The sequence below is a fragment of the Vipera ursinii genome (genome assembly GCF_947247035.1).
Source record: "Vipera ursinii genome assembly, chromosome: 1".
Lineage (NCBI taxonomy): Eukaryota > Metazoa > Chordata > Lepidosauria > Squamata > Viperidae > Vipera > Vipera ursinii.
In genome coordinates this window covers 262505355-262531925 of record NC_139512.1, presented here as the reverse complement: position 1 = coordinate 262531925, position 26571 = coordinate 262505355, and the positions used below count along the sequence as shown (strand labels likewise).

Genomic DNA, 26571 nt, shown 5'->3' with positions numbered 1-26571 from the left:
AAAAATGCAAGTAGAAAAATAGGGACCACTACGGTGGGAAGGTAACAGCGTTCCGTGTGCCTTTGGCGTCTAGTCATGCCGGCCACATGACCACGGAGACGTCCTCGGACAAGCGATGGCTCTTCGGCTTTGAAACGGAGATGAGCACCAGCCCCTAGAGTCAGAAACTACTAGCACACATGTGCGGGGGAACCTTTACCTTTAAAGCCCCACAGAGTACTTTTCGTTTTCCCTTCAAGGCTTGGATCGTAAACCACCTGCTTTTTCTTTGCCTGGTTGAGAGGCTTTCCTTTTGTCCAATTTGAACACACCTGGATTTGTCTCCCTTGCCTGCCTACATGTTCCTATCTATTGCATGTATGTTTAGATGAAGCTGTTGGTGTTGAGGTTAGTTCTGTGTCTCAGAGTAGCCTTCAACCTTGATATGGTGGAAGTGACCAAAGATAATAAATGTGGGTCAGAAGGGCTTCCCGTTCCACCACAGAAGGCTTTTTTTCCCTACCCATGTTTAAAGGATGAATAATCTTATATTTGCAGCTGGTGGCAGATGATTTAGGAGTATAGGATACAGAACATCTAGTCATGTATCTGAACCAGTTTGCACCATTCTGATGGTGTGTGGGTGTGGGTGTGTGCGCGCGCACTGGGTTAAATATCCTTCCTTTTGAAGTGACCACTTTTTATTTTATCATGTTTCATTTTATTTATTTATTTATTTATTTATTAGTTTTTATAAACCGCCCTTCTCCCGAGGGACTCGGGGCGGTGTACAGAGGAAGGAAGGTATACAGACCGAACAATTAAATAATAAGAAACACTAATGAACACAAACTGGGACCCCAATTAACGCTATCATGCCAGGCCAGCCTGCTGGAACAAAAAAGTTTTTAAGTCGCGACGGAAGGTACGGAGGTCAGGGGCCATCCGGATTTCGGTAGGTAAGGTGTTCCAGAGGGCTGGCGCACCCACTGAGAATGCCCTCCCCCTGGGGGCCACCAGCCAACATTCCTTGAGCGGTGGCACCCTGAGGAGGCCCTCTCTGTGGGAGCGCACAGGACGGTGGGGTGCTGACATCGGCAGAAGGTGCTCCCGTAGGTAGTCCGGACCCATGCCATGTAGGGCTTTGAATGTCATTGTTAGCACCTTCAACTTCACACGGAAGGCAACCGGAAGCCAGTGCAGCGCACGGAGGAGAGGTGTGATATGGGAGTATCGGGAGGCTCCCAAGAGTGTCCGTGCCGCCGCACTTTGCACCAGTTGAAGCTTCCGAGTGGATCTCAAGGGCAGCCCCATGTAGAGAGCGTTACAATAGTCTAGGCGAGATGTCACAAGGGCATGGGTGACTGTACGTAAGGAATCCAGGTCTAGATAAGGCCGTAGTTGGCGAACTAGTCGAACCCGGGAGAAGGCCCCCTTGGTCACAGCTCCAATGTGGTCTTCCAGGGAGAGCTGCGAGTCTAGGAGGACACCCAGGTTGCGGGCCCTATCAGCAGGGGGAAGTAACTTGTCCCCAATGTTAAGCAGTGGGACGTTCTGAATCTCCTGGCTTGCCGGTACGTACAGCCATTCAGTCTTGTCCGGGTTCAGTTGAAGCCTGTTTCTCCCCATCCATTCCCGGACCGCTTTCAGGCAGCGGGACATCACGTCTAGGGCATCACTGATATTGTTAGGAGTTGAGATAAAAAGCTGGGTGTCATCAGCATACTGATGGTACCCTACTCCAAAACTGCGAATGATCTCACCCAGCGGTTTCATGTAGATGTTGAACAGGAGAGGCGAGAGGACCGACCCCTGAGGGACTCCGCAAGCGAGAGGCCTCGGGGTCGACCTCTGTCCCCCTGTCAGCACTGACTGCGAGCGACCCTGGAGAAAGGAGGAGAACCAACGCAGAACCGTGCCTCCCACTCCCAGTCCCCTGAGGCGTCGCAGCAAGATACCATGGTCGATGGTATCGAAAGCCGCCGAGAGGTCTAATAAGACTAGGACAGAGGAATGGCCCCTGTCCCGGGCTCTCCAGAGATCATTCATCAGAGCGACCAATGCCGTCTCCGTGCTGTAGCCCGGCCTGAAACCCGATTGGTACGGGTCTAGATAAACCGCTTCATCCAGGATCTGAGGAAGTTGGTGCGCCACCACGCTCTCAACAACCTTCGCAAGGAAGCGAAGATTGGAGACTGGACGAAAGTTATTCAAAGAGGATGGGTCCAAGGTGGGCTTCTTGAGGAGAGGTCTCACCACCGCCTCCTTCAAGGCGGTGGGGAAGTGACCCTCACTCAGAGAAGCAGAGATGACCGCTAGGAACCAGCCTCGTGTCGCCTCTCGAGCTGCATAGGCCAGCCAGGAAGGGCACGGGTCCAGTAAGCATGTGGAGGAGCTCAACCTTCTCATAATCCTGTCCACTTCCTTAGGAGTTACAGGATCAAATTCTTCCCAGATGACGTCGACAAGACTGTCCATGTCTTGTTCTTCCATCTCAGCCCAGTTGGAGTCCAGACCAGTTCGAATCCGAGCGATTTTATCCAGCAGATATTGACCAAATTCCTCGGCTCGACCCTGCAAGGGTTCCTCCCTCACCTCTTGGTTTAATAGGGAGCGAGTCACCCTGAACAAGGCAGCCAGGCGATTATCTGCGGACGCGATGAGGGTGGAAAAGTAGTTGGATTTTGCCACCCTTATCGCAGCGAGATAAGACCTGGTGAGGATTCTTAGTCGCAATTGGTCGGATTCGGATCGACTGGACCTCCAACGGCTCTCTAGGCCCCGTCTCCGACGCTTCATCTCCCGGAGCTCCTCGGTGAACCATGGGGCTCGCTGGGATCTGCGCCGGGTCAGAGGCCGCAAGGGTACAACTCGGTCCAGAGCCTCCGTGGCTGCCTTTTCCCAGGCTTCCACTAAGGCTTCCGCCGAGCTGTGAGCAGGGGATGCATGCGAGTCCCTAAGCGCTGCCTGGAACTTATCAGGGTCCATTAGGCGCCTAGGGCGGTACCATCTGACTGGCACCGTGCACCCACGGTGGGGGGTGGCAAGGGGGAAGTCTAGCCGCAGGAGGTGGTGATCGGTCCATGACAGGGGCGTAATAGTTGTGGCACCCCCACCGACATCATCACGCCACCGTCCAGACAAGAACACCAAGTCTGGGTTGTGGCCTCTCTCATGAGTCGGCCCAGAAATTATTTGCAACAGGTCCATGGCCGTCATGGAAGCCATGAACTCCCGAGCCAGTTCGGACGATCCTCCCAGGGACGGTAGATTAAAGTCGCCCAAGACCATGAGTCTTGGGAATTCAACCACCAACCCTGAGAGGACATCGAGTAGCTCGGGTAGGGCCGCCGCTGCACGATTAGGTGGTAGGTACGCCAGCAGCAGACCCAACTGCGCCCCTGGGCCGAATCTCAGTAGGAGAGACTCACACCCGACCATCTGAGGGACGGTGGTCTCACGCGGGCTAAGGGATTCCCTGATGATAACTGCCACTCCCCCGCCCCTCCCATGAGCCCGGGGCTGGTGCAGTACCTGGAAACCTGGCGGGCAGAGGTCAACCAGAGGAACACCCCCCTCTGGGCCCAGCCAGGTTTCCGTGATGCAGGCCAGGTCCGCATGCTCACTCTCCACTAGGTCACGAATGAGGTGAGCTTTGTTAGCTGCGGACCTTGCATTCAGGTAGACCAGCCTTAGCATGGGAGGGTGCGCACCTTTGCTCCCGGGTCCTCCGGGGGAGAACAGAGGGTCGGAGCGTCTCACCGCCTGTACAGAGCGGAGATGACACTCCCGGTGACGATACGGCTATCAGACCCCGTCCGACGAGTCACCCAAAGATGGAAACCGGAACGGGAGCTGGTTCTTCTAGCCGTGTTTATTTTCCTCATAAACAGTTGCTTAAAGACCAATGAAGTCAGCGTTGACTTTACAGCACAGTCAACGCTGTTAAATAACCGGCAGAGCCGACTCCCACCACCACACCCTAATCACACCACCACGCCCCCACCCTACTTAAACACCGCCTCCCAAGATTCCCTCCTTTTGGCTCCCACCCCACCACCAATGCAGCCGGTAAGTTACCCCCCAGCCTAAACCTCTCTCCGTCCCCCCAGAACCCTGCCTAGGCTCCTTTGTCCTCTCACCACCCCAGACCGCTGCAACCTGCGCTCTAAACCCCTCCCCGGCCCACCGGTCGTCTCCGTCACCCCCTGGCCCGCCCGGGCATCCATTCTTGACCTGCAGCTCGGGCGCAGGGCAGCCATCGCCCGGCCCATCGCACAGCTCCTTCCCAGCCTGTAAGCAGCTTCTGGGAGCCGGCCGGCTGGTTTGCGGCCTCCCCAGCTGACAGGCGGCCCGCCGCTGCGTCGTTTTCCCAATTGTCCCATTCCTCGGCCCGTCAGAGTGGTGTGGGCGTGGCCAGCCGTTTCCGGAGCCCGGCAGCATGGCGAGGAGACGAGGAGGCCGGCGAACGTCCCTGCGACCCGGTACGTTGCCCCGAGCGGTCACGGGGAAGCTGGGAGGGGCCGTATGCCGAGCCGGTCCTCCGGGAGACGACGAGCGCCGGCAGGGGGTCTGGGGAGGGCTGTACGCTGTCCTGGCCCTCTGGAAGGCGTTGGGCGCTGGCGGGAGGCTTCGGGGCCTGACGGGGCGCTCAGCAGGAGCCTGACGGTCGGGTGAGTCTCCCCGCGGCCCGTCTGAATGTCGGGCGTGCCCGGCCCGACATGCCGCCCCCCCTACCAAGGGTCCTCCTGCAGACGTAGAAAACAAGGGTTTAGCATCATTCACTATGCGCACACCCCCATGTGCCCCACCCCCCGGCCTGCCAGGGTGGGCTCGGTGGAACGCCCGGATCAAACGTGGAGCATGGACATCTCCCCGTGACACCCACGTCGCCTCCTCCACCGGGTACCCCTTCCACCGAAGAAGATACTGTAGAGCACCCCTCCGCACCCTGGAGTCTAAGACCTCCTGCACCTCATACTGGTCAGTGTGAACCGGTCTGGGACCCCCCTCCCCTGCTGCCGCGGTAGCCGCTGGAGCAGGTTTCAGCAAGCTACTATGGAACACCGGGTGGACCTTACCCAAAAACCTAGGCAACCGCAGCCGCACCGTCACCGGGTTTATCACCTGCACCACCCGGAACGGCCCGAGGTATTTGGGTCCTAGCTTACGGCACGGAACCTGTAACCGTAAATACTTGGTGGACAAGTAAACCAGGTCCCCCACCCGCGGTGTAGCAAAGGGTTTTCGTTTCTTGTCCGCCTGTGCTTTGGACGCTACGGCAGACCGATCCAACGCTTCTTTCGCCGCCCCCCAGGCAGCCGTGATCTGATGCATCCAGTCAGGCGGTGAGCTCGGAGATCCGTCGTCCTGGGGACACTCACTGAAGGGAACGAACTCGTGACCGGTGACCACCCGAAATGGAGAGAAGCCAGTACTACTGTGAACTGCGTTATTGTATGCAACCTCAGCAAGCGCTAACAGGTCTACCCAGTCTGTCTGCCGAAAAGAAACATAGCTTCGTAAATAGCGTTCAACAGCAGCGTTGGCTCGTTCTGCGGCCCCGTTGGTGCTGGGGTGATAAGCGGTACTCAATCCCTGGGACGAGCCGATATGTCGCAAGAACTCTCTCCAAAACCGGGCCGTGAACTGTACCCCTCTATCCGAAATCACACGCCGCGGTACTCCATGCAGTCGGTATACTTGCGTGAGGAACAACCAAGCTAGGCGACGGGCTGATGGCAACCCCTTACACGGGACAAAATGTGCCTGTTTAGAAAACAGGTCAACTACTGTCCAGATAACAGTGTGACCCTTACTCTCTGGGAGGTCCACAACGAAGTCCATGGCGATGTCCTGCCAAGGCCGAGTTGGGTCAGCTACCTGTTGCAATAACCCCAAAGGCTTCCCAACATGGGGTTTTGTAGTGGCACAAATATGGCAACGCCGTACGTACTGCTCGATGTCATTCTTCATGCGGGGCCACCAGAATTGACGACGTGCCAGATGTAAAGTCTTCACGAACCCGAAATGTCCCGCTTGTTTAGCATCGTGGCACCCATGTAAAACACGTGGCCGCACGGTTTCAGGCACATATAACCGTGTTCCATGCCACGCTAAACCGTCCCGCATAGTTAACAGTCCCGGATTACTCAGCAACCAGGCATCCTCCTGCAAGGTCCTTTTGATGGCCTGGTTCAAATTCTCCTCCATCACCTGTCTTGCACTCTCTAAATCAATCCCCTCGTTCGCCAGTGTCGGGATGAGTGCCTGCACCACCTCCTCCCTCTTGCTGTCAAACTGAGGCATGCGTGACAAGGCATCCGCCAGAAAGTTCCGACCCCCCGGTACATACTTCAGCACAAAACGGAAGCGACGAAAGTATAAGGCCCATCGGACATGTTTAGGCGACAGACGACGAGGGGTTTGAAGGGCTTCCAGGTTTTTATGGTCTGTCCACAGTTCGAACGGACGGGAAGCCCCTTCCAGAAGATGTCGCCAGGTTTCCAAAGCCCAACGGACCGCAAAAGCCTCCTTCTCCCACACCGCCCAGGCCCGTTCGGTGGGGGTCAGTTTCTTAGAGGCATAAGCACACGGCTGCAAGACCCCAGCACTGTTCCGCTGAAGGAGGACGGCCCCAAGAGCAACATCGCTCGCATCCGCCTGCACGACATAAGCCAGTTCGGGGTCGGGATGTTTCAAAACGGGCTCTTTAGCAAAGAGAGACTTCAGTTCCTCGAACGCCCGCTGACACGCGGTGGACCACTCCAATTTCAGCCCCGGACGCGGGCGTGTCTTCAACTGTCGTGTGCGCAGAAGATCAGTTAATGGCAGGGCAATAGCCGCGAAACGTGGGATGAATTGTCTGTAAAAGTTGGCAAAGCCAAGAAAACTTTGCAACTGTCGTCGAGTCTGCGGAGCCTGCCACTGTTGAATGGCTCGTACCTTTCTAGGGTCCATCTCCACCCCCGCCGCCGATATACGATACCCAAGGTAGTCCAACTGGGCCTTGTGGAACTCACACTTGGACAGTTTAACAAAAAGCTGTGCTTCCAGCAGTCTTGACAACACCTGCCGCACAAGAAGCACATGCTCCTCCAATGTGTCCGAGTAAATCAGGATGTCGTCCAAGTATACCAAAACACCCCGATACAGGAACTCATGCAGGACCTGATTGATCAATTGCATGAACACAGCGGGAGCTCCTTGTAGGCCAAATGGCATCACTCGGAACTGAAAACTGCCAAGGGGACAATTAAACGCAGTCTTCCATTCGTCCCCGGCTTTGACCCTCACCCGGTAATAGGCTTCCCTGAGGTCCAACTTGGTGAATACTCGGCCTGTCGCCAAATGGGCCAGCATGTCCTTCATCAAAGGAAGGGGATAGAGGTGCTCCACGCACACCGCGTTAACCCCCCGGTAGTCTACACACAAGCGCAAGCCCCCATCCTTCTTTTCACGAAAAAGAACTGGCGCCGCCACCCGGGATCGTGCTGGTTGTATAAATCCTCTTTTCAGATTCTTATCTATGTACCGCCGTAACTCCTGCATCTCTTTTGGGGACATGGCGTACATACGGGGCTTAGGCAGTTTGGCTCCAGGTTCGAACTCAATAGCACAGTCCGTCGACCGGTGGGGTGGTAACGAATCGCACTCTCGCTCATTGAAGACGTCCATTAAATCAGAGTAAACCCGGGGTACATGCTCCTTCGAGTCATCCGTGACCCCGCAAGCCTTCTCCCGCGTTCCCGTGTCCCCCGGCCCCAAGAAGGAATGGTGGAGAGGGGGCTCGGGCCCCAGACCCATCCGAAGATGACGACTACCCCCCTCCCACCAAATCGTGGGGCCCCATTTATCAAGCCACGTAAGGCCCAGAATAAGAGCTTCAGTCATAGAGGGCACCACAACAAAACGCAGAATTTCCCAGTGGGCCCCCAATTCCAGCCGGACTGGCTCGGTGACGTGGGTGATAGGAGCCCCCCCCAAGAGCGACCCATCCACTTGTTGGAAACGAAGAGGGGTCACCAGACGTTGCAACCGGATTCCCACCGCAGCTGCTGTTTTCCGGTTGATTAGACACCGGGTGCTCCCTGAATCGACTAAAGCCCTAACCACCCGCCTTTGCCCAGACATGGGGCTCACCAACACCACTGGGAATGCAAAAGGACACACCGGAGCGCTTACCATCGGATCCTCCTCCAGCTCCAGATCCCCAAGGTCTTCCGTCGGCACGGTCTGGGTAGTTACAGGCCCGGTTGCCGAAGGAGGTGTCGTCACCCGTCGGCCGTCGTCAGCTACCTGGTAAGCAGTTCGGGACCGCTCCGAGGTCTTTCGTGCAGGCAAAACCCGTGTTGAAGTTGCTGGGGGAACCATCCGGGCTGGCGGGAGCGGGCATTCAGCCGCCCGGTGACCCGGCTGGTCACATCGGAAACACCTAATACCAGGACGGGGTGGCGGTACAGGGTTGGCCTTGGCCGCCGGCAAGCCGGGCCGCTCCTCCACCTTCACTCTTTCGGCCGGCCGCCGGGTCCCAGTCACCCCCTCAGACCTTCCTCGAGTATCCTGCAAACCAATGTCCAGCTCAATAGCCACCCGGAACCAGTCCTGCAAACGGGCCGGCACCCCTCTTACCACGCAAGCTCGCCGCAAGGCACTATCCAGTCCAGCCTTGAAGTGGTGCACAAGAAGGCGTTCAGGCCATGACCGTAGCCTCCCGGCCACCTTCCGGAACTCCCCAACGTAATGCACTGCCGGTTTTCCTTGCTGGCGCAGATCCAATACTTCAGCCTCAGCCCGGAGCACCCGTGAGATGTCTTCAAAACGGGCCCGTAACGCCTCCAGGAAAAGACCAAGGTCCCCGAGCTCACGGGCATGATCGCCGTATAGGTCGGCCGCCCAGGCCGCGGCCTCTCCTTGTAGACAAGCTGTTACAGCCACTACCATCGCCCACTGGGACGTATAGGCCGGGCCGTATTGGTCCATGTGATTAATCACCTGCCCCAAAAACATTGCCAGGTGATCTGGATGACCATCATAGACCGCGGTCAGGGGTGGAGGACCCCATGCCAGCCCTGGACCCCAAGGACCCAGCGGCACCCCCTGGGCAGGTACCCCCCCAGCTGGTCGTGTCGGCCGCTGTCTTGGTCTTCCGGTAACACTGTCCCAAGGAGTCGTGCCGCTTAGCACCGTCGTAGCGGGAGCCGAAACCCCGGAACCTCTGTGAACCTCAGGCTGCCGGGCTGACCCCTGGTGCCTCGGGCTGTCCATACGGAAGCGGGGTGGGCTAGACCGCCGAGCAGGGCCACCTGGGAGGGACCACTGCCCCTGGTCAGACTCATCCGGAGCAGACCAAAACCCAGGCTCCCGACCCCTCACTTCCCCGAACCGCTCTCTGAGAATCTCCATAGTACGGTTGCCCGGAACGGTGGAGTAGCTCCAATCTTCACCGCTGTCCTCCATGAAGCACCGCTCCCTCCACTCAGAAGACGCACCTTTAGGCCGGTCCAGCAGGCCTTGGCCGAGCCCTCGATGATCCCCATCAGAACGCGTCCACCGATCACTGCTGCGACTCCGCACTGCAGGCTCCTGAAGCCCTGGTCCAGGGCCTTCAAGTGGGGTAGGTTTTTCCTTCCGCCGCACCGAGGGCAACGCCTCCTCCCCCACCTCTACCGACTCCAAGAGCCCAGCCGCAGCTCCAGCCTCCTCCTGCTCCTCAGCCAGTGGTGCAGAGTCCTCCGTGCCTTCTGCCATAGCGAACTGCCAGGAAAAGAGCTCCCCACAAAGAATAAAGGAACGCTGACTTACTATCAGACCCCGTCCGACGAGTCACCCAAAGATGGAAACCGGAACGGGAGCTGGTTCTTCTAGCCGTGTTTATTTTCCTCATAAACAGTTGCTTAAAGACCAATGAAGTCAGCGTTGACTTTACAGCACAGTCAACGCTGTTAAATAACCGGCAGAGCCGACTCCCACCACCACACCCTAATCACACCACCACGCCCCCACCCTACTTAAACACCGCCTCCCAAGATTCCCTCCTTTTGGCTCCCACCCCACCACCAATGCAGCCGGTAAGTTACCCCCCAGCCTAAACCTCTCTCCGTCCCCCCAGAACCCTGCCTAGGCTCCTTTGTCCTCTCACCACCCCAGACCGCTGCAACCTGCGCTCTAAACCCCTCCCCGGCCCACCGGTCGTCTCCGTCACCCCCTGGCCCGCCCGGGCATCCATTCTTGACCTGCAGCTCGGGCGCAGGGCAGCCATCGCCCGGCCCATCGCACAGCTCCTTCCCAGCCTGTAAGCAGCTTCTGGGAGCCGGCCGGCTGGTTTGCGGCCTCCCCAGCTGACAGGCGGCCCGCCGCTGCGTCGTTTTCCCAATTGTCCCATTCCTCGGCCCGTCAGAGTGGTGTGGGCGTGGCCAGCCGTTTCCGGAGCCCGGCAGCATGGCGAGGAGACGAGGAGGCCGGCGAACGTCCCTGCGACCCGGTACGTTGCCCCGAGCGGTCACGGGGAAGCTGGGAGGGGCCGTATGCCGAGCCGGTCCTCCGGGAGACGACGAGCGCCGGCAGGGGGTCTGGGGAGGGCTGTACGCTGTCCTGGCCCTCTGGAAGGCGTTGGGCGCTGGCGGGAGGCTTCGGGGCCTGACGGGGCGCTCAGCAGGAGCCTGACGGTCGGGTGAGTCTCCCCGCGGCCCGTCTGAATGTCGGGCGTGCCCGGCCCGACAACGGCCCTCTGTCTGTGCACCTTCTGCCATTCCCCACCATCCTAGGGATGGGACGTTTGTCAGTACGCCACTGGGTGTTATCGGCGACTGGTCCTCGTTGTACGCCGTCGCGAACGGCCGTGGGCCTGGCATGCGTTATGGTGGCTGGAAGGCGTGCCTTTCCCGCGCAACCATAGTCTCCTCCCTCCCCCCTCCCTAACCCCACAAAAAACTTAACTAAGAACTTAATCAGGGGCCTCTTGTTGGGCTTATGCTGGAGGCCCCTGACCCTGCCTGGCCATCTCTCAGAGGCCCAGTGGTTGGGCCCGTCATCAAGATTGGATGTGATGCAGGCGGGTCGCACCCAGGAGAGTGAGGAACCCCTGAGGGCGTGCAGTGCTATGCTAGAGTATTGAACGAGCATAGTCACAGGTGGTTCCGGGAAGGCTGTCCCCTGGATGGTGAATTTGCAGGAGGGTCGAGTCGGGTAGGTGCGTATCTGGATCGTCGCCCTGCCACTGCCACTTGGCCGGGCGAACCCCCAGAAGCAGGCCACTCCTCATCCTCTCACGATGGGTTGTGTCTCTGCTTCCGGAGGTGGTCCAGAACGTACTCTGGGTGAGGCATACCCCATAGAGCTCTCACCTCTATGGGGTAGCAGGTGTAAGGCCCAGCCACTCTGCCACTGTGGCTAGCACCCAGGCCCGTTATGTCCTGTGGGGAGAGAATGGGCAAAGATGGGTGAGAGTGGGCAGAAGGCAGGATGGAGGGATCCATTAATTGGCGTCAGCTCCGGTGGTTCAGCCGCCCCAAACAGTTCCCTCCCTGATCCTCTGGGCGTTGTTCCCGGCCGCAGTTCCATGGCCCCTATTGGTTGAGGACCGTCCAGAGCGTGGCCTCCCAGAGGAACGGGAGTCCCTGGTGTCATGTCCCTGGTGTTGCCGTCTCCGATCAAGGTGTCTCGAGGAGGTGGCTCGGGCCGTCGCCTCCATTGTCCAGCGTCTCCTTTGGTGTGAATCTTTCGGAGGCACCGCCGTCCAGGGGCAGCCCACGGTGGTCGAGACGCCGCACCGCTGTTACTAGCGTCTCTGTCAGGGCCTCTGTCAAGGCCCCTCGGAGGACGGTCGACCAGGGCCCAGAGCAGCTGCCTCACCGCCCATGTCTTCGTTGCTGCCGCTACCGTTGTAAAGCTGGAATGCGGCGTCTCCTTGACGATTGTTGCAACGGCCGTAGCGGTACAGGGGGCGGGTCGAAGATGCCACGCCGTCAGTGCTACCGCCGCTGTCAAGGCCCCTGGGTGGCGAACGACTAGGCCTGGAGAAGCAGTCCCGGCCGCGGTCGTCTTCGCTGCCGCCTCTTCCACCGCCCAGCTGATCCACGGCGCCTCCTCTGATCCTCGGAGACGCCACCGCTGCCCGTTGCTGCTGCTGTTGGTTTCGTTGCCGGCGCCTCCGCCGCACAGCTGATCTGCGGAGACGCCGCCCTTGCCCGGTGATCGGCATCGGAGGAGACCGCAGACCAGGGCTCGCTGGGCTCTCACCGCCGAAGATGCCGCCGCCACCCGGGAGCCGGACAGGGGCAAAGCAGAGCCTTCGGCCCCTCCTGTATGGCTGCGAGGGCTGCCGTGGTCCAGGGCTGTCGTGGTCCAGGGGCGGGCCTCTCGACGCCGATGCCGCCGCCTCTGCCACCCAGCTGGTCCAGCTGGTCCGCGGCGTCTCCATCGATAGTCCGGAGACGCCGCCGTCCCCGGGAGCCGGTCAGGGGGCCGGGGCAGAGCAGGGCCTCCGGCCCCTCCTGGATGGCTGCGACGGATGTCGTGGTCCAGGGGCGGGTCTCTCACCTCCGCCGGCGCCGATGCCTCCGCCTCCGCCACCCAGCTGGTCCAGCTGGTCCGCGGCGTCTCCGCTGATAACCTGGAGACGCCGCCGTCACCCGGGAGCCGGTGGGGGGGCCGAGGCAGAGCAGAGCCTCCGGCCCCTCCTGGATGGCCAGGGGGGGGCTGGAGATGCCCCGCCGCCACCGCCATCGCCGTTGCCAGGCTCCCTGGATCAACGACCAGCCTGGGGGCTTGAAAATCGTCGCCGCAGCCGCTGCCATCCTTTCCGCCGGGGCCTCCGCCGCACAGCTGATCGGCGGAGGCGCCGCCCTTGCTCGGCAGTTGACAAGCGGCAGAGGCAGGGCGGAGGGTGCTGGCTCCGTTTATAACGGTCGCCAGCGGCCCAGGCGGCGGGGCAGGGATGTCCTGGCACCCCTGCAGTTGTTTCGGGAGGCAGCGGGCGGCATAATTACCCAGCTCATTTGCCCGAAATTCTTGCCCCACCCCAGGGGTCCATTGACGTCCCTGGGGGGCTCCTGGGGGGACGCCTTACTGTTGGGGGCTACGGAGCTCTCCCCAGCGCGTCCGCCATCTTCGGAGCCGGCAAAAAAAAAAAAAAAAAAGATTCTGAAATAATTCTGACTTTGAAATGAGAGCTTTAAGTTCATATTTGGGAATGATGGCACTGCCTGTCAAAAGATCAGAACACTGCATTTAAACTGGTTGTCCCATTTCAGTTGTTTTGCCTCTTTCTTTTGCATGTAAAAAAAAAGGATTATAATTATGATCTCTACTGAAATGGACATTAGAAATGACCAAGTGCTGTCTTTGAGAGGAAGCTATTGGCAAGTTTTGGCATAAAGTAAATAAATAAATATTGGTGTATTTTTTAAATTGCAATATTAAATAGGCTGAATGCCATCTGCTCCAACAATTTGTCAGTGGCAACTATAGGGAAAGAAGCCGACTATTTGGAGAGAGTGGACAGATTTCTCTCCATCTGTGCTTGTATTACAAAATGTCGTTTATATTTTAGATCTGCATAGTTGTGAGTCAAGATGTCATATCAAGGTCAAAAGGTAGAGATGCCTGTCAACATGCTTTGTCTTGGTGTAACATGACAAGTGCAATTTGGTGCTTCAGGCATGGCTTAGAGCTGCCCTGTTGAGCCTTCAAACTGAGCTTTCTGTATTATCATTTCAAAGGGAAACGCTAACTTTAAATGCTGCAAATTATCAAGCAGAATGCTTAATCTATTACAAATTACTCTGTGTAATGTGAAATCTAGTCTTGGACTGCTCAAATGCCAAAGCCTTTAAAGTTGAAAGGGTTTCCTTGAAGCCCAATCCTGAGCTCACTAGATACATTGAGCTTTTAACTCTCAGTGTTCTCAAGATTATTTCCATTCTCCTGTCCTCCCATAGCAGTTTGAAGCAGACTTGCAGTCACCTTCAATTCTGCTGACCTTGAAATGTTGGGAATAGGCAGGAAAACATTACAGGCCAGGTGGTACCTACTCTCCTGCTAGCAGTAGTAGAATGCAAAAAAAAACAAAACATACAGCCCATGAACCATCTTTAGCTTGTGCCATCTTGAAGAAACAAAAATAACCCTAACTCATGCTCCCGTTCCACATAACAAACTGCTGTAACTTAGCAGAGTCTCAGAAATATATATATTCCTTCCAGGAATCTAATGGGCATGAATCTCCACTATGATTCTTTTGACTTATGGTTGATTATGGGGTAAAAATGGATACTCTCTATCTCTTCCATGTTCTATGCTAGGGGTCCCCAACCCCCCAGGCCGCAGCCCACTATTGGACCTTGAATTGTTCGGAACTGGGCTGCAGAAGTGATGGGCGAGCACACAAGCACTCATCCCCATTTGCGCAAGCCATGGGTGAACACATGCGCGCGGACCCCATTTGCATGAGCAGCAGGGAATGGAGCTGTGTGTGCACGTGCCCTTCCCTGCCACTCATGCGGAACCATCTCCTCCCCCCTTCCAGGGCACAAATCCAAAAAGGTTGCAGAACTCTGTTGTGTGCCATTGACCAAGTCAGTTAATAGATCTAGTTTTAGACATTTTTTTTTTTGCTTATTCTGTAGGTTGGGTCTTCATAGAGATTTGTTAGCATCCATAATAGCAGAGTAATTATGAAAGGTTCTTGGAGCACAATGATGATATGGACTTTGTTGACACACACCCCTTTGCTTCAGTATTTACCCTCCACTGACCATGCAACTGCACCAATACAAATCTGTTCTGAACTGATGCAAAGTCCAAATGTTGATGTGCCTTGACCAGCATGGCCAAATGATAGTCAGGGTGTTCTGTTTATCAAAGGGTTCATTTATGATCTTGCCATCTCTTTACTACAGCTTTTTAAACCAAGCCTGCTGCACGGTGACTATTTAGTCATGTACTCACTAATTCTAGCATTCTTCCTCTCTTGGTCTTGAACAGCGCCTATCAGATTGTTGTTGAAGAGCTGCATCCTCATCGAACCAAACGAGAAACCGGTGCAATGGATTGCTACCAGATTCCTGTCACATATCAAAATGCCCTGAGCAATGGTTCACCCTATTATTTTGCTGCAGAATTGCCTCCTGGCAATCTTCCAGAAGCAGCACCTTTCACAGTTGGTGACAATAGAACTTATCAAGGCTTTTGGAACCCACCTTTGGTGCCTCGGAAAGGGTATAATATCTATTTTCAAGCCATGAGCAGTGTTGAAAAGGTAAGAGCATAGAGACTTTTCTTGTTTATTTGTTTGTTTGCTCATTGATTCATCCAAACCAGGGGTCTTCAAACTTGGCCCTTTTATGACTTATGGACTTCAACTCCCAGAATTCCTTAGCCAGTGTGCCTGACTGAGGAATTCTGGGAGTTGAAGTCCACAAGTCATAAAAGGTCCAAGTTTGAAGACCCCTGATCCAAACATTCATTCATTCAGTTTTCAACAATGCCAACTATAGTCCAACTCTAAATCAGTTGTTTTTCCTGTACTGTAACACCAAGACCGTGATCAAGAGAGAGGTCCCAAAAACAGCATGGGAAATTTGACTCTTTTGCTCTTTAATACCTGCCATGTGTGGTAAACAACTTGACATCAAGCGTTATTGTTGAATAACCCATATTTGTTATGGAATTAAAAAAATCTACAGTTTATGCCACTTTCCTTGGAAATGTAATTCATGAGGACTAATAATACAAGAAAAGCTTTAGTATGACCAAAGATCTATAAAATATTTTTTAAAAAAACAATGAAAATGCCCATATTTAAATATTTGGATTTATATTTTGGTATAGTCCAAGGTATTCTATTTTTTTTTATTGAAAGGTTTTACAATACATTTTTGAATACAAACAACCCCCCTCCTCCCCTTCCCCTCTCCCCAACCCCTCTCCACCCTCCCCTCCCACCTCCCCGACTTCCCAGAGCTGAATACAGGGTATAAAAATACAAACAAACATAATCTAAAATATGCAAACAACAATAAAATATTAAATTCTATCGCACTTTAACTCTTAGTAAAATAACTACTAACCAATTATACATCATATAAATCCGCTACTTATTCAAATGCTAAGTAAAACTTTTTAGTCCCATATTTATTCTGAATATAATCAATCCATCTCCTCCATTCCACAATGTATCTCTGTTGCGATTGGTCTTTCAAATACGCTGAGATCTTTGCCATTTCCGCCAAGTTGGAAACTTTTAAAGTCCACTCTTCTATAGTCGGCAGTTCTTCCTTCTTCCAATATTGCGCTACTAAAAGTCTCGCTGCCGTAATTAAATTCAACATCAACTTAGTATCTATAACAGTAATAAAAACAGTCCAAGGTATTCTAGTGCCTGAAAGAATATCAAGGATCTGTGGGGTGGGGGGGAAGAGGGGAACAATTTAAACTGACAATCTCCTTTGCCTTAGTAGTATCTTAAATCTATCAGCAGAAGCATAATTTTAATTATAATCTCAATTAGTGTGATTTTTTTTGTTCTCTGATCTTAGTTCTTAGTCTGGCTTTCTTTCTGAAACAAACAGAAAAAACAGTTCTTGTAATCCATATATTCCACATACATTTTCAATGGAAAATATTCTGTCCAAAAATATTTAAAGAAGTGGTTTCAGTAAAAATCAGTTTAGCCATGTTACAGTTTTTCATTTTTAAAACAAATAATCCCCTCTTTTCACCGTTCAAAATATTAAGTTGGTTTTGGAAAAAGAAAACCTAGGTTGCCTGGTAAACTAATACAAAATTACTAAGTTTTCATAGCCTTCACCCCATACTTCAAATATAAAGAATACATTTTTAAAAGCCATTTATTTGAAATACGATCTAACTCTTTTCCTTGTTTGTACAAAAACTCAGTATACAAGTTAGAAATTACTTGACTGCTGTGCAGATGCTGAAGGTATGACCAGAGATTGCTACTGCAATTTCTTCACTGTTTGAATTTTTGGTGCCACTGAGCACTTCTACTATTTCAGTATGTATATCAATAGAGAACAAAGCAACAGGAAGTTCAGTACTGCTGGCAGTTGTAGGTGTGAAAAGCAACATGACTAGATAACCCCCATGCTGATCCCATTGAGTCATTTTCTCTTATAAACCAAAATATGAGAGAAGAAGAGGGAGAAACAACATTTGGGATAGTAGCCAACATATTTAGGGCTATGATTTCCAAATTAAGTATGGCCTTGTGTAAAATCTTGGTCATCTTCTTATGATGTCCCAGTAGCAGATGGTTGGGGAAAGATGAAAGGAGAAAGGGAGAATTTGCTGTTAAATTGGTAGTCTTCAGAATAATTAATCTGCTTTAGAAAGACTGATTTTCCTACCCTGGCTTCAATTAATAATATAAATGTTTCAGCTTCAGTGATTTTACCATCAAACCTCTACAATGAATTTTTGCCTAATGTTCTAATTATAAAAATTAGTTGAATATTGTGGCAAGATCGGAAAATGGCATCATTTTTAAAGCCATCCTACAATGGCTTGTTGAAGCTGGAGGAGTTTCCTGAAACTAGAATGTACTTAAATTAATGACCATAAAATTGGCGATATATTCTGAAAGAGAGGGGGATAAGGGAAGGAGAGAGAGAGAGAGAGAGAGAGAGAGAGAGAGAGAGAGAGCTGATCGTATTAACTTGTAAGTTCAATTGAGAGGTAGAGTACCAGATGAAAAACAGAAGACTTAACATAAAATTTTGGAAACCACACTGATGTCAATACAGAAACATACATGTATGTGGAAAGATGCCTAATAACATATAAACTGGGTTCATATTCATGCTAACCAATGGCATGTGTAGCCATGGTTCATTGAATGAAGCACAGTTGGCTGGGTTCCCATAGTAGGCTAAACCAAAATAAGAAAACCATAATTTGGTTAAGTAGAATTGTGAAACTGGTTTCCAAGTATGGTATGATTTCCTCCCAGCTTTCAATTGAGGTGGCAAGAATTAAGCTTAGAATCGTGTGAATACAAAACATGTTCTTTATCTCTGAACTTGGGCTTTATAAAAAAAACTGTTTTACAAATTCCTTTCTAGATGGTATGTGACCCTTCTTTTTTGCAATTTTAAACTTGGATTAGAGATTTTAAACTTGGATTAGAGATTTCTAGATGGGGATGGAAGGATGAATATAAGGAATCTACTTCCACATTTGATAGGAATGTAAAATTAGATAGACTATTTGGTTTTATATATTGCACCTAATTAGTTGTGTAGTTGTTCCTATGTATTCGTTGTTCCTGCATTTTGCAACAGGATGATACTCAAATCATACAATATCTTTGTATTTCAACAGCTAAGGAGAGCCAGTTTTGCACAGTAGATAATTCATCAGGAAGACCATGAGTTCTAGTCCCATTTTAGACACAAATCCAGCTGAGTGACCTTGGACCAGTCTCTTTCTCTCAGTCTTAAGAAGGAGGCAATAGAAACCCATTTGTGAAAACCTTGCCAAGAAAACTGGAGGAACTTTTCCTGGCAGTCACCAGGATTCAAAGGGACCCCCCCTCCCCCCCAAAAGCGAAGACTTGGGTTAACTTAAAAAGTTGACTTTCTCCTACCCATCTTCCATTCTTTAGCAGTTAAGAAGAGTTGGATTTTCTTGCTGCTGAGATTATATATTTAGTCAGAATTAATCAATGCCTAGAGATTAGCTAGATGCATTTTTGCTTATCTAAAATCCATTCCCCGAATATGCAAGCAAACTTGGAAGATCCAGTATTACTTGGGGAAAAAATGTAAAGACAGATTAGTGCAATCTCATTTTCCCTTTGCATTTAGCTGTAGCACTTATTACATCTTCCTCATCCTATAATTTGTATACAATAACACACATTAAAGTACTGTTTTAGAATTTGCAAAGATGATATACTGGTGGTACTAATAAATTTGGACTAAATGTATTTATTTATTTTTTTAAACAGGAGACCAAAACTCAGTGTGTTCGAATTGCTACTAAAGGTAAGACATGTTACACACACACCATGAATTAGAGGGCATAGTTATTTTGATTTTTTCCTGAGAGTTTACATTTTAAATTCTGTTATGCTTCCTGTAAAATGCTTGGGCTCTGCTTGATGTTGTACCATGCAGATGGGGGCAATCTTCCCAGGAGATGAGTTACTTCAACGCTAGCTCAGTAGAAAGTTTTGCTTGTAGGTGAAAATACAACAGCAGTATTGTTCAAAAGATGTCAGACTTCTCTTGTGCCAACCACAACTTATTCCAAAGAGCAAGTTGCTCAGAGCCCGGATTATTAAGTTGTTATTAGGAAGAAGCTTAATTCTAGCAAGTAGTTTGCTTTTGAATAAGAAACCTGTTATAAAGGGTAGATTAGAGGCAGATGTTTCTGGTTCTCTTTTGATGTCAATGGAGGGAGCTTTCTCTCTTTTATGAAAGAGTTCACAGAAGGGTTGTATGGATGTAGATGTACTTCTTCGACTTTTTTTTTAAAGAAAAGCTTATTTCACTCACTCATGGGGTAGGTAAGTTCTAGTGATAAGCTAGAGAGCTGGAAAAGATAGAAACAATTTGTAAAGTAAAAAAAAACTGCCAATTTGTAAAGTTACAGAAAACTAATCATGATAAAACTCTAGGATGAATTCATGTCTAACGTTGTAATTATACAACGTTATAATTGCAGTTTTTCTCTCTGTTTGAGTTGTGTTCTTAAAAACGTAAGGGTGGTGTTGGGAATGATGATGTGTCCTTTCTTGAACCTAGAAAATGAAAGGCTAAATAACATGGAGATTTGTAATAAATACCCCTAGATTTTTTTCTTCCCATAAAGATGAAAAATGCATAATTGGCTATTAGATTACAGTGTAATTTTTAAATCTTGCATTTTACCCTGACACTATCATGCCATCCTGACTACAGAATAGAGCTGTATGTTTGAATGTGTGTGTGCATCTATGAAGCACTTCTTTTCAGATTGTTAATTATTTTCAGGCCTACAGGGCTGAACTGCTCCCATTTGTCTGTGTGTGTGTGTGTGTGTGTGTGTGTGTGCCTGGTTGTTGTAACTGTATCTTCTCCTTTACACAAGAAGATAGTTAAACTTATCCTTGTTTTGTTCCGAGGCAAGTGTCTTATATGTCTGGGGGTTTGGAGGATTTGCACTAGGATTTTGTGGTATCTTTTAGATTAATCTGGATGTGCCAATCCTATGACATGCTTATTTTTGAAATGCAGATAGGTTTTATAGCTACACTACTCAGGAAAGCCAGTTGGGGCAGTGCTTCTACATTAATTACTTACCATGGGATAACATAGGATGCAAATGTAGCCCTAATGTCATTAAATCAAATTAAATTCAAACAGAATAATGAATGATCTGATTATGTGATGTGTGGATTGTTAGGAACCACATGAATAGACCCTCTCTAGGATCATCTGTTGCCAACTTGGCCTTTGCAATTTTTCTAATGCTGCACTCATAATTACTGCTATAATGGAATCCACCCAATTTATTTCCTTTTGCCTTTTCCACATTGCACATTAGGTCTTCATATCATGCGTCTAAAATATGACAGTTTGAGCTTGATCATTTGTGCCTGGAGTGAGATATCTGAATTGATTTCCTCAATATCTATTTGTTTGCTTTCTTCGCTATCCATGGTATTCTCAACCTTCTCCACCATCAAAATGTAAAAGCACCAATAATTTTTCCATCCTGCTTCTCATTGCTCAACTTTCAGTTCCATATTCTGAAACTATTGACAGAATAATTATTTTTATATTTTTATATTAAATATTATAATCATAATCTTTGTAGGTACAGATCTTTTTCCAAGGCTTTTGGGGCTACTGTGGCATATGTCCGGATTGCTGGTTCCTTTATTGTTTATGGTTGATCATATAAAGCAGAAGCTATCTACAACTCTCTTCATTGTTGATTGTAAGGATAGTTGCTGTATCTATTGCCATAGTTATATCTCCTTTATATTTAATTTTAGTCCCATTTTTTTTAGTATTCTCATTACCTTAACTTGTATATCATTACCATTTTCAGCTATCAGAGTAGTGTCTTCAGCCCTTGTGATGACACCATTACCAATTGGAAATCACCTTCCTCCAATTTAAAAACCATAGTCATCTACTTCCAAGCCAGCCTCCCCCAATAATTGAATTTATTTTACTTTGTTTATTTGATTTCTATAGCCACCCATCTCAACAAATGATTCTGGGTGGCATATATCACCATAAAAGCATAAAAGAAAACAATGCGGAGGGCAGGATCTTCAGCAAAATGGCACATCTTCTTGTCCCCACCAGCCAAAATTTCTTGGGTTATAGCTTATATATTCAGCATATTGGTTGAATAAATAAGGGGAAAAAATATACAGCTTTGTCTCACTCCTTTGCTGATATTGATTGAGTCTGTTTTGCTATGTTTCACTTGGATTGTGGCTTCCTTTTTGTGTGTAGGCTTTGCATAAGGACAATAAGATTTTATGAGATACCTGTTTTTCTTAGGACATTCCACGTTGACATGATACAATTGAGGGCCTTTCTATAATCAATGAAGCACTTACAGGTTTTTTTTTAGTATTTTCATTTTTCTGTTATTCAGTGTGCATCAGCAATAAGGTCTCTGGTTCCTTGGCCTTTTCAGATGACCCTGATAAACATATGCAGAAGCTGTTGCCCAGGCAACAGGAGCTGATACATTTTTTTTAAAGTTTAGAACAGCCAGATAATATTTGGAAGTGACTCAAATGGACACCTCCCTAATTTACTTTTTTAATTATAAGGAAAAGGTGGGGGTAACAGCTTAATAAGACTTGTAAGATTCTGTTATTATAGACAATAAAAATTTTGCACATTGGTGTAAGATGCTGTAATTCAGAAGTACAGACTGTTGTTGGACAGATTGATGTTATGCATTTAAGTAACAATTATCCTATGGATCCACCAAACTTTTCATTCATAATCATAACCCTGGTTCCTGAATTAGTTGATGCTGCGGTGTGTTGCAGTTCATTAAAGCATGCATTTTTTTATAATAGTAGTGAAGGAAGAGCAAGTGGCTACTGTTGATTCTTTGCTACTTTTGATAATTCAAGGTCCCTTTGTGTGAATATCTGACAGCACATTTTAAATTGCTTAATGCCTTTAGAGGCTTCAAGCATTGCCCAGAGTGGAAAATACAAAATCAAATTATTGTGATAAGCACATCACATAATCTCAAGCAATAAAGTGCAAGGACCTAAAATCCCTTTGCAAACTACTTGGCAACTATCCCTAACTCTGCAAGCATCCCTTCTCTAATTTAACAAGCCTCTCCATCAGCGAAACTTTATCACCTATAGAACTAACTTTGGGTCTGCTGGGTATTTGAGCAGAATTAAATTCCCTCCCACACATGCATTCACACACATGGGCATGTGAGCGCACACACACACACTTTTCATTTTTAAATTGTTTCCTTCCTACTTGTCTTAATGAGACAGAATTAACTATACTTGCTCCAGCAAAGGATTTTTTTTAAGCTTCTGAGGAATAAGTGAAGAGGATGAAAACAAAATATTATAATGGATCTCCCATATCAAAAATACCTTTTGAAATCCAGGTTGGGTTGGGTTTTTTAAGGTTTCTAATGCTAGAGGGCTGTAGAGATTTCTGCATGAGCAATTATTTTGGGGCCTCTGAAGATTTGATAAGTATTTTAAGATAAACTTCCCAAGGCTTTATTGGTTCATTTTAAGTATGTCTCAAACATTTCAGCTTTGCTTTGACTGAATGAAAAAACTGGCACTGATTTTATTAGGATCTAAAATACGAAGATTTTTCCATTTTAGTATTTAATTAAAATCACAACTAACATTGTATGTAATATGTAAAGAAAGCCACCAAAAGTATCACAAAGTCTAGATAAAAGAAAGCTTCTTTTAATTTTCCCAGACAAAAAGAACAGAACAAACCATCCATTGCCCACAAATTTGCCCAAAGAAAGAGTAACCTGCTATGACTTGCAATTCTAAATCAGCCTATGGGCCTCAAAGCCTTGGAGGAAGCCTCCAAAGTTTCTGTAGGGTTATTTTCAGGAAGGGACACTAAGACAAATAGCAGTGAGGGGGGAAAATGAATTCCTTAATGTCTTACTGACAAGTTGAAAAGTCACATTTGTGAGTCAAGTTAGTATCTATCTAAAAGTCCTTAAATAACTCTAGTGCAAAAAATGCAGTTCTTTTCACAAAAAATGCTGCCAATGAGACAGCAAGTGGACTGAAAACAGACATTATAAAGCCTCATGTGCAGCTGTTGTGAAAAAAACACACACCCAAATTTTAAGTATCACCAGACAATTGGGTTATTGTTTCAAAGATATTTTCTTACCTAAACAGAGAAAAGGAATGATCATGGACTGACAAAAAAACAACAACAACGGGAGTGGAAGTGACTTCCAAATCCTTGCTGGCTTCCCTATTGAATTTCCTTGTGGGAAGCTTGCAATTGATATCAGAAATGTCCCTTTCCCTTCCCTTCCCTTCCCCTCCCTTCAGGCAAGTTAGTGGGGGAGGGAGCAAGGGATTGTGGGACTGGCTGAAAACTTTAATGGAATTCTGAAAATGAAGATCAGGTGATGGATCAGGGAAGGCATGGAGGGGGTGGCTTGCGTCAGGAAGTCCATCAGGGTACACAAGAAGTGCCATTCATATTTTTTAAGGTACATGGAGGGGTAATGTGGATCAGGGAGAAAGTGTGGAGGTGTGCAAGAGGTGTATGGGAGAAGACATGCAGGGCTGTGTTCAGCACAGGTAAAGAGAGCATGGACTGGTAAGAGTGCACAGAGGTTCATTCCTCCCTTCCTTCTGTTTGAAGCGGGCATATAAACAGCTGCTGCTAGGTTGGGGAGGAAGTGAGGGATTGTGAGACCGACTGGGAAACTCACAGAATGTTGAAATTGAAGATCATGTGACTACAGCAGCAGCCAATATCACAGAAGCAGCCACCACTTCCCCAAATTTTATTCCCTCAGGAATCATAGGTCCCAGATTTTCGACACAATCAGTAAGCTAGCCCATGTGGGGTACCTTGGTTCACAGAGTTAATATTTGCCTTTTGTGCACCATTTTGCCCAGTTAAAGGTCACGATAACACGAGTTTTGGTAGATAGGTAGATAGATAGAGGAAATACAGTAAAACTGCCAATATACACCTCTAGGTGTAAATATATCTGGGATACTGTTTATGTTTTTTGGCAATGAACCTCAAAAAGAAAAAGGAAACTAAAAGTATCAGGATTTAAACAGTATCTACATGAGGAGAGGTTAGCTTGCAATCGTATGGTATTTCATATCTAGCAATTAACTACGTATCTAGCTATCTCAGTAAAAATATAATCACAGCAATTGGAAAAGGGTATTACAGAATTCTGGGGAAGAATTCTATTAGAAATTTGTTCATGATGTACACAATTCCCAACTTCTCTTCAGTGTGGTTAGACATCTTTGAAGATTGGTGTCTATTTTCCCATGGGATATAAAATATTAATGCATACTTTTATGTATGTCGTGGCATGCCTTCTAGTATATTTCCCAACAGTAATACATTCTTTGTGGATTTATTTTTATTCAAACAGAATCTCCTTGAATCCAGATTTGTTTTTCAGCTTCATAGTGGGAATTGTTTGCCAAAAATAAATAAGTAACAAAATCTGTTTCCAGTATGTTATCTATTACATTTAACCAGTTAAATACCAGGGCAGTTCTGAATTCCGTTCATAGTTCCTTCATAAACAGTTATACAACAGAGCTAGAGTGACTGACGTGTTAGCTGAATGTAGGTATGCCTGGTTCTGTAGAAGAGTCAGCCTTTTACTCACTTCTTTAATGTAACTTTTTTCGCCATGATCTCATGATTCATACATACAGATCTATGTTGTTGTTGTTGTTGTTGTTAGTTGTGAAGTCGTGTCCAACCCATTGTGACCCCATGGACAATGTTCCTCCAGGCTTTCCTGTCCTCTACCATCTTCTGGAGTCCATTTAAGCTCACGCCTACTGCTTCAGTGACTCCATCCAGCCACCTCATTCTCTGTCGTCCCCTTCTTCTATTGCCCTCAATCTTTCCCAGCATTAGGCTCTTCTCCAGTGAGTCCTTCCTTCTCATTAGGTGGCCAAAGTATTTGAGTTTTAGCTTCAGGATCTGTTTAGTTTCAACCCAACTTTTGCACTCTCCTTCTTCACTCGCAACAAGAGACTCTTCAGTTCCTCTTCACTTTCTGCCATTAGAGTGGTATCATCTGCATATCTTAGGTTGTTGATATTTCTTCTTGCAATCTTAATTCCAACTTTTGATTCATTTAGCCCTTCCTTTCTCATGATGTGCTCTGCATATAAGTTAAATAGGCAAGGCGACAGTATACAGCCTTACCGGACTCCTTTCCCAATTTTGAACCAATCAGTGGTTCCGTGTCCAGTTCTCACTGTTGATTCTTGGCCCGCATATAGGTTTCTCAAGAGACAAATAAGATGTTCTGGTACTCCCATCTCTGTAAGAACTTGCCACAGTTTGTTATGATCCACACAATCAAAGGCTTTAGCATAGTCAATGAAGCAGAAGTAGATGTTTTCTGGAACTCTCTAGCTTTCTCCATGATCCAGCGTATGTTGGTAATTTGATCTCTAGTTCTGCCTCTTTGAAATCCTGCCTGTACTTCTGGTAGTTCTCGATCCACATACTGCTGGAGTCTAGCTTGTAGGATTTTAAGCATAACTTTACTAGCATGAGAAATGAGTGCAATGGTGTGATAGTTTGAACATTCTTTGGCACTGCCTTTCTTTAGAATTGGAATGTAAACTGATCTTTTCCAATCCTCTGGCCACTGTTGAGTTTTCCAAATTTGCTGGCAAATGGAGTGTAGCACTTTTACTGCACTGTCTTTTAAGATTTTGAATAGCTCAGCTGGAATACTGTCACCTCAACTAGCTTTGTTGTTGCTCAGCTTTTCTAAGGCCCACTTCACTTCACATTCTAGGATGTCTGGCTTGAGGTCAGTGACCACCTCATTGTGATTATCAGGGACGTTAAGCTCATTCTTGTATAGTTCTTCTGTGTAATTTTGCCATCTCTTCTTAATCTCTTCTACCTCTGTTAGGTCTCTGCAATTTTGGTCCTTTATCATGCCCATTTTTGCATTGAACGTTCCCTTCATCTCTCCAATTTTCTTGAAAAGATCTCTGGTCCTCCCTATTCTATTGTTTTCTTCTATTTCTTTGCACTGTTCATTTAAGAAGGCATTCTTATCTCTTCTAGCTATTCTCTGGAATTCTGCATTCAATTGGGCGTATCTTTCTTTTTCTCCCTTGCCTTTCACTTCCCTCCTTTCCTCAGCTATTTGCAAAGCTTCCTCAGACAGCCACTTTGCTTTCTTGCATTTCTTTTTCTTTGGGATGGTTTTGGTTGCTACCTCTTGTACAATGCTGCGAACCTCTGTCCATAGTTCTTCAGGCACCCTGTCTATCAGATCTAATTCCTTAAATCTATTTGTCACCTCTACTGTATATTCAACAGGGATATGATTTAATTCATACCTGAC

The 26571-nt window shown here is 48.4% G+C and overlaps 1 protein-coding gene across 2 annotated transcripts in view; it reads left to right on the top strand.

The window, feature by feature from the left end:
• The window catches only part of PTPRK (protein tyrosine phosphatase receptor type K), a 414542-nt gene that overhangs the window by 318022 nt on the left and 69949 nt on the right, over positions 1 to 26571 (top strand). For both annotated transcript variants that reach the window (XM_083379926.1, XM_083379925.1), the window contains exons 12-13: positions 14965 to 15238; positions 18950 to 18986. In XM_083379926.1, the coding sequence (XP_083236052.1) occupies positions 14965 to 15238; positions 18950 to 18986 (311 nt within the window). The remainder of the gene's footprint in view (positions 1 to 14964; positions 15239 to 18949; positions 18987 to 26571) is intronic.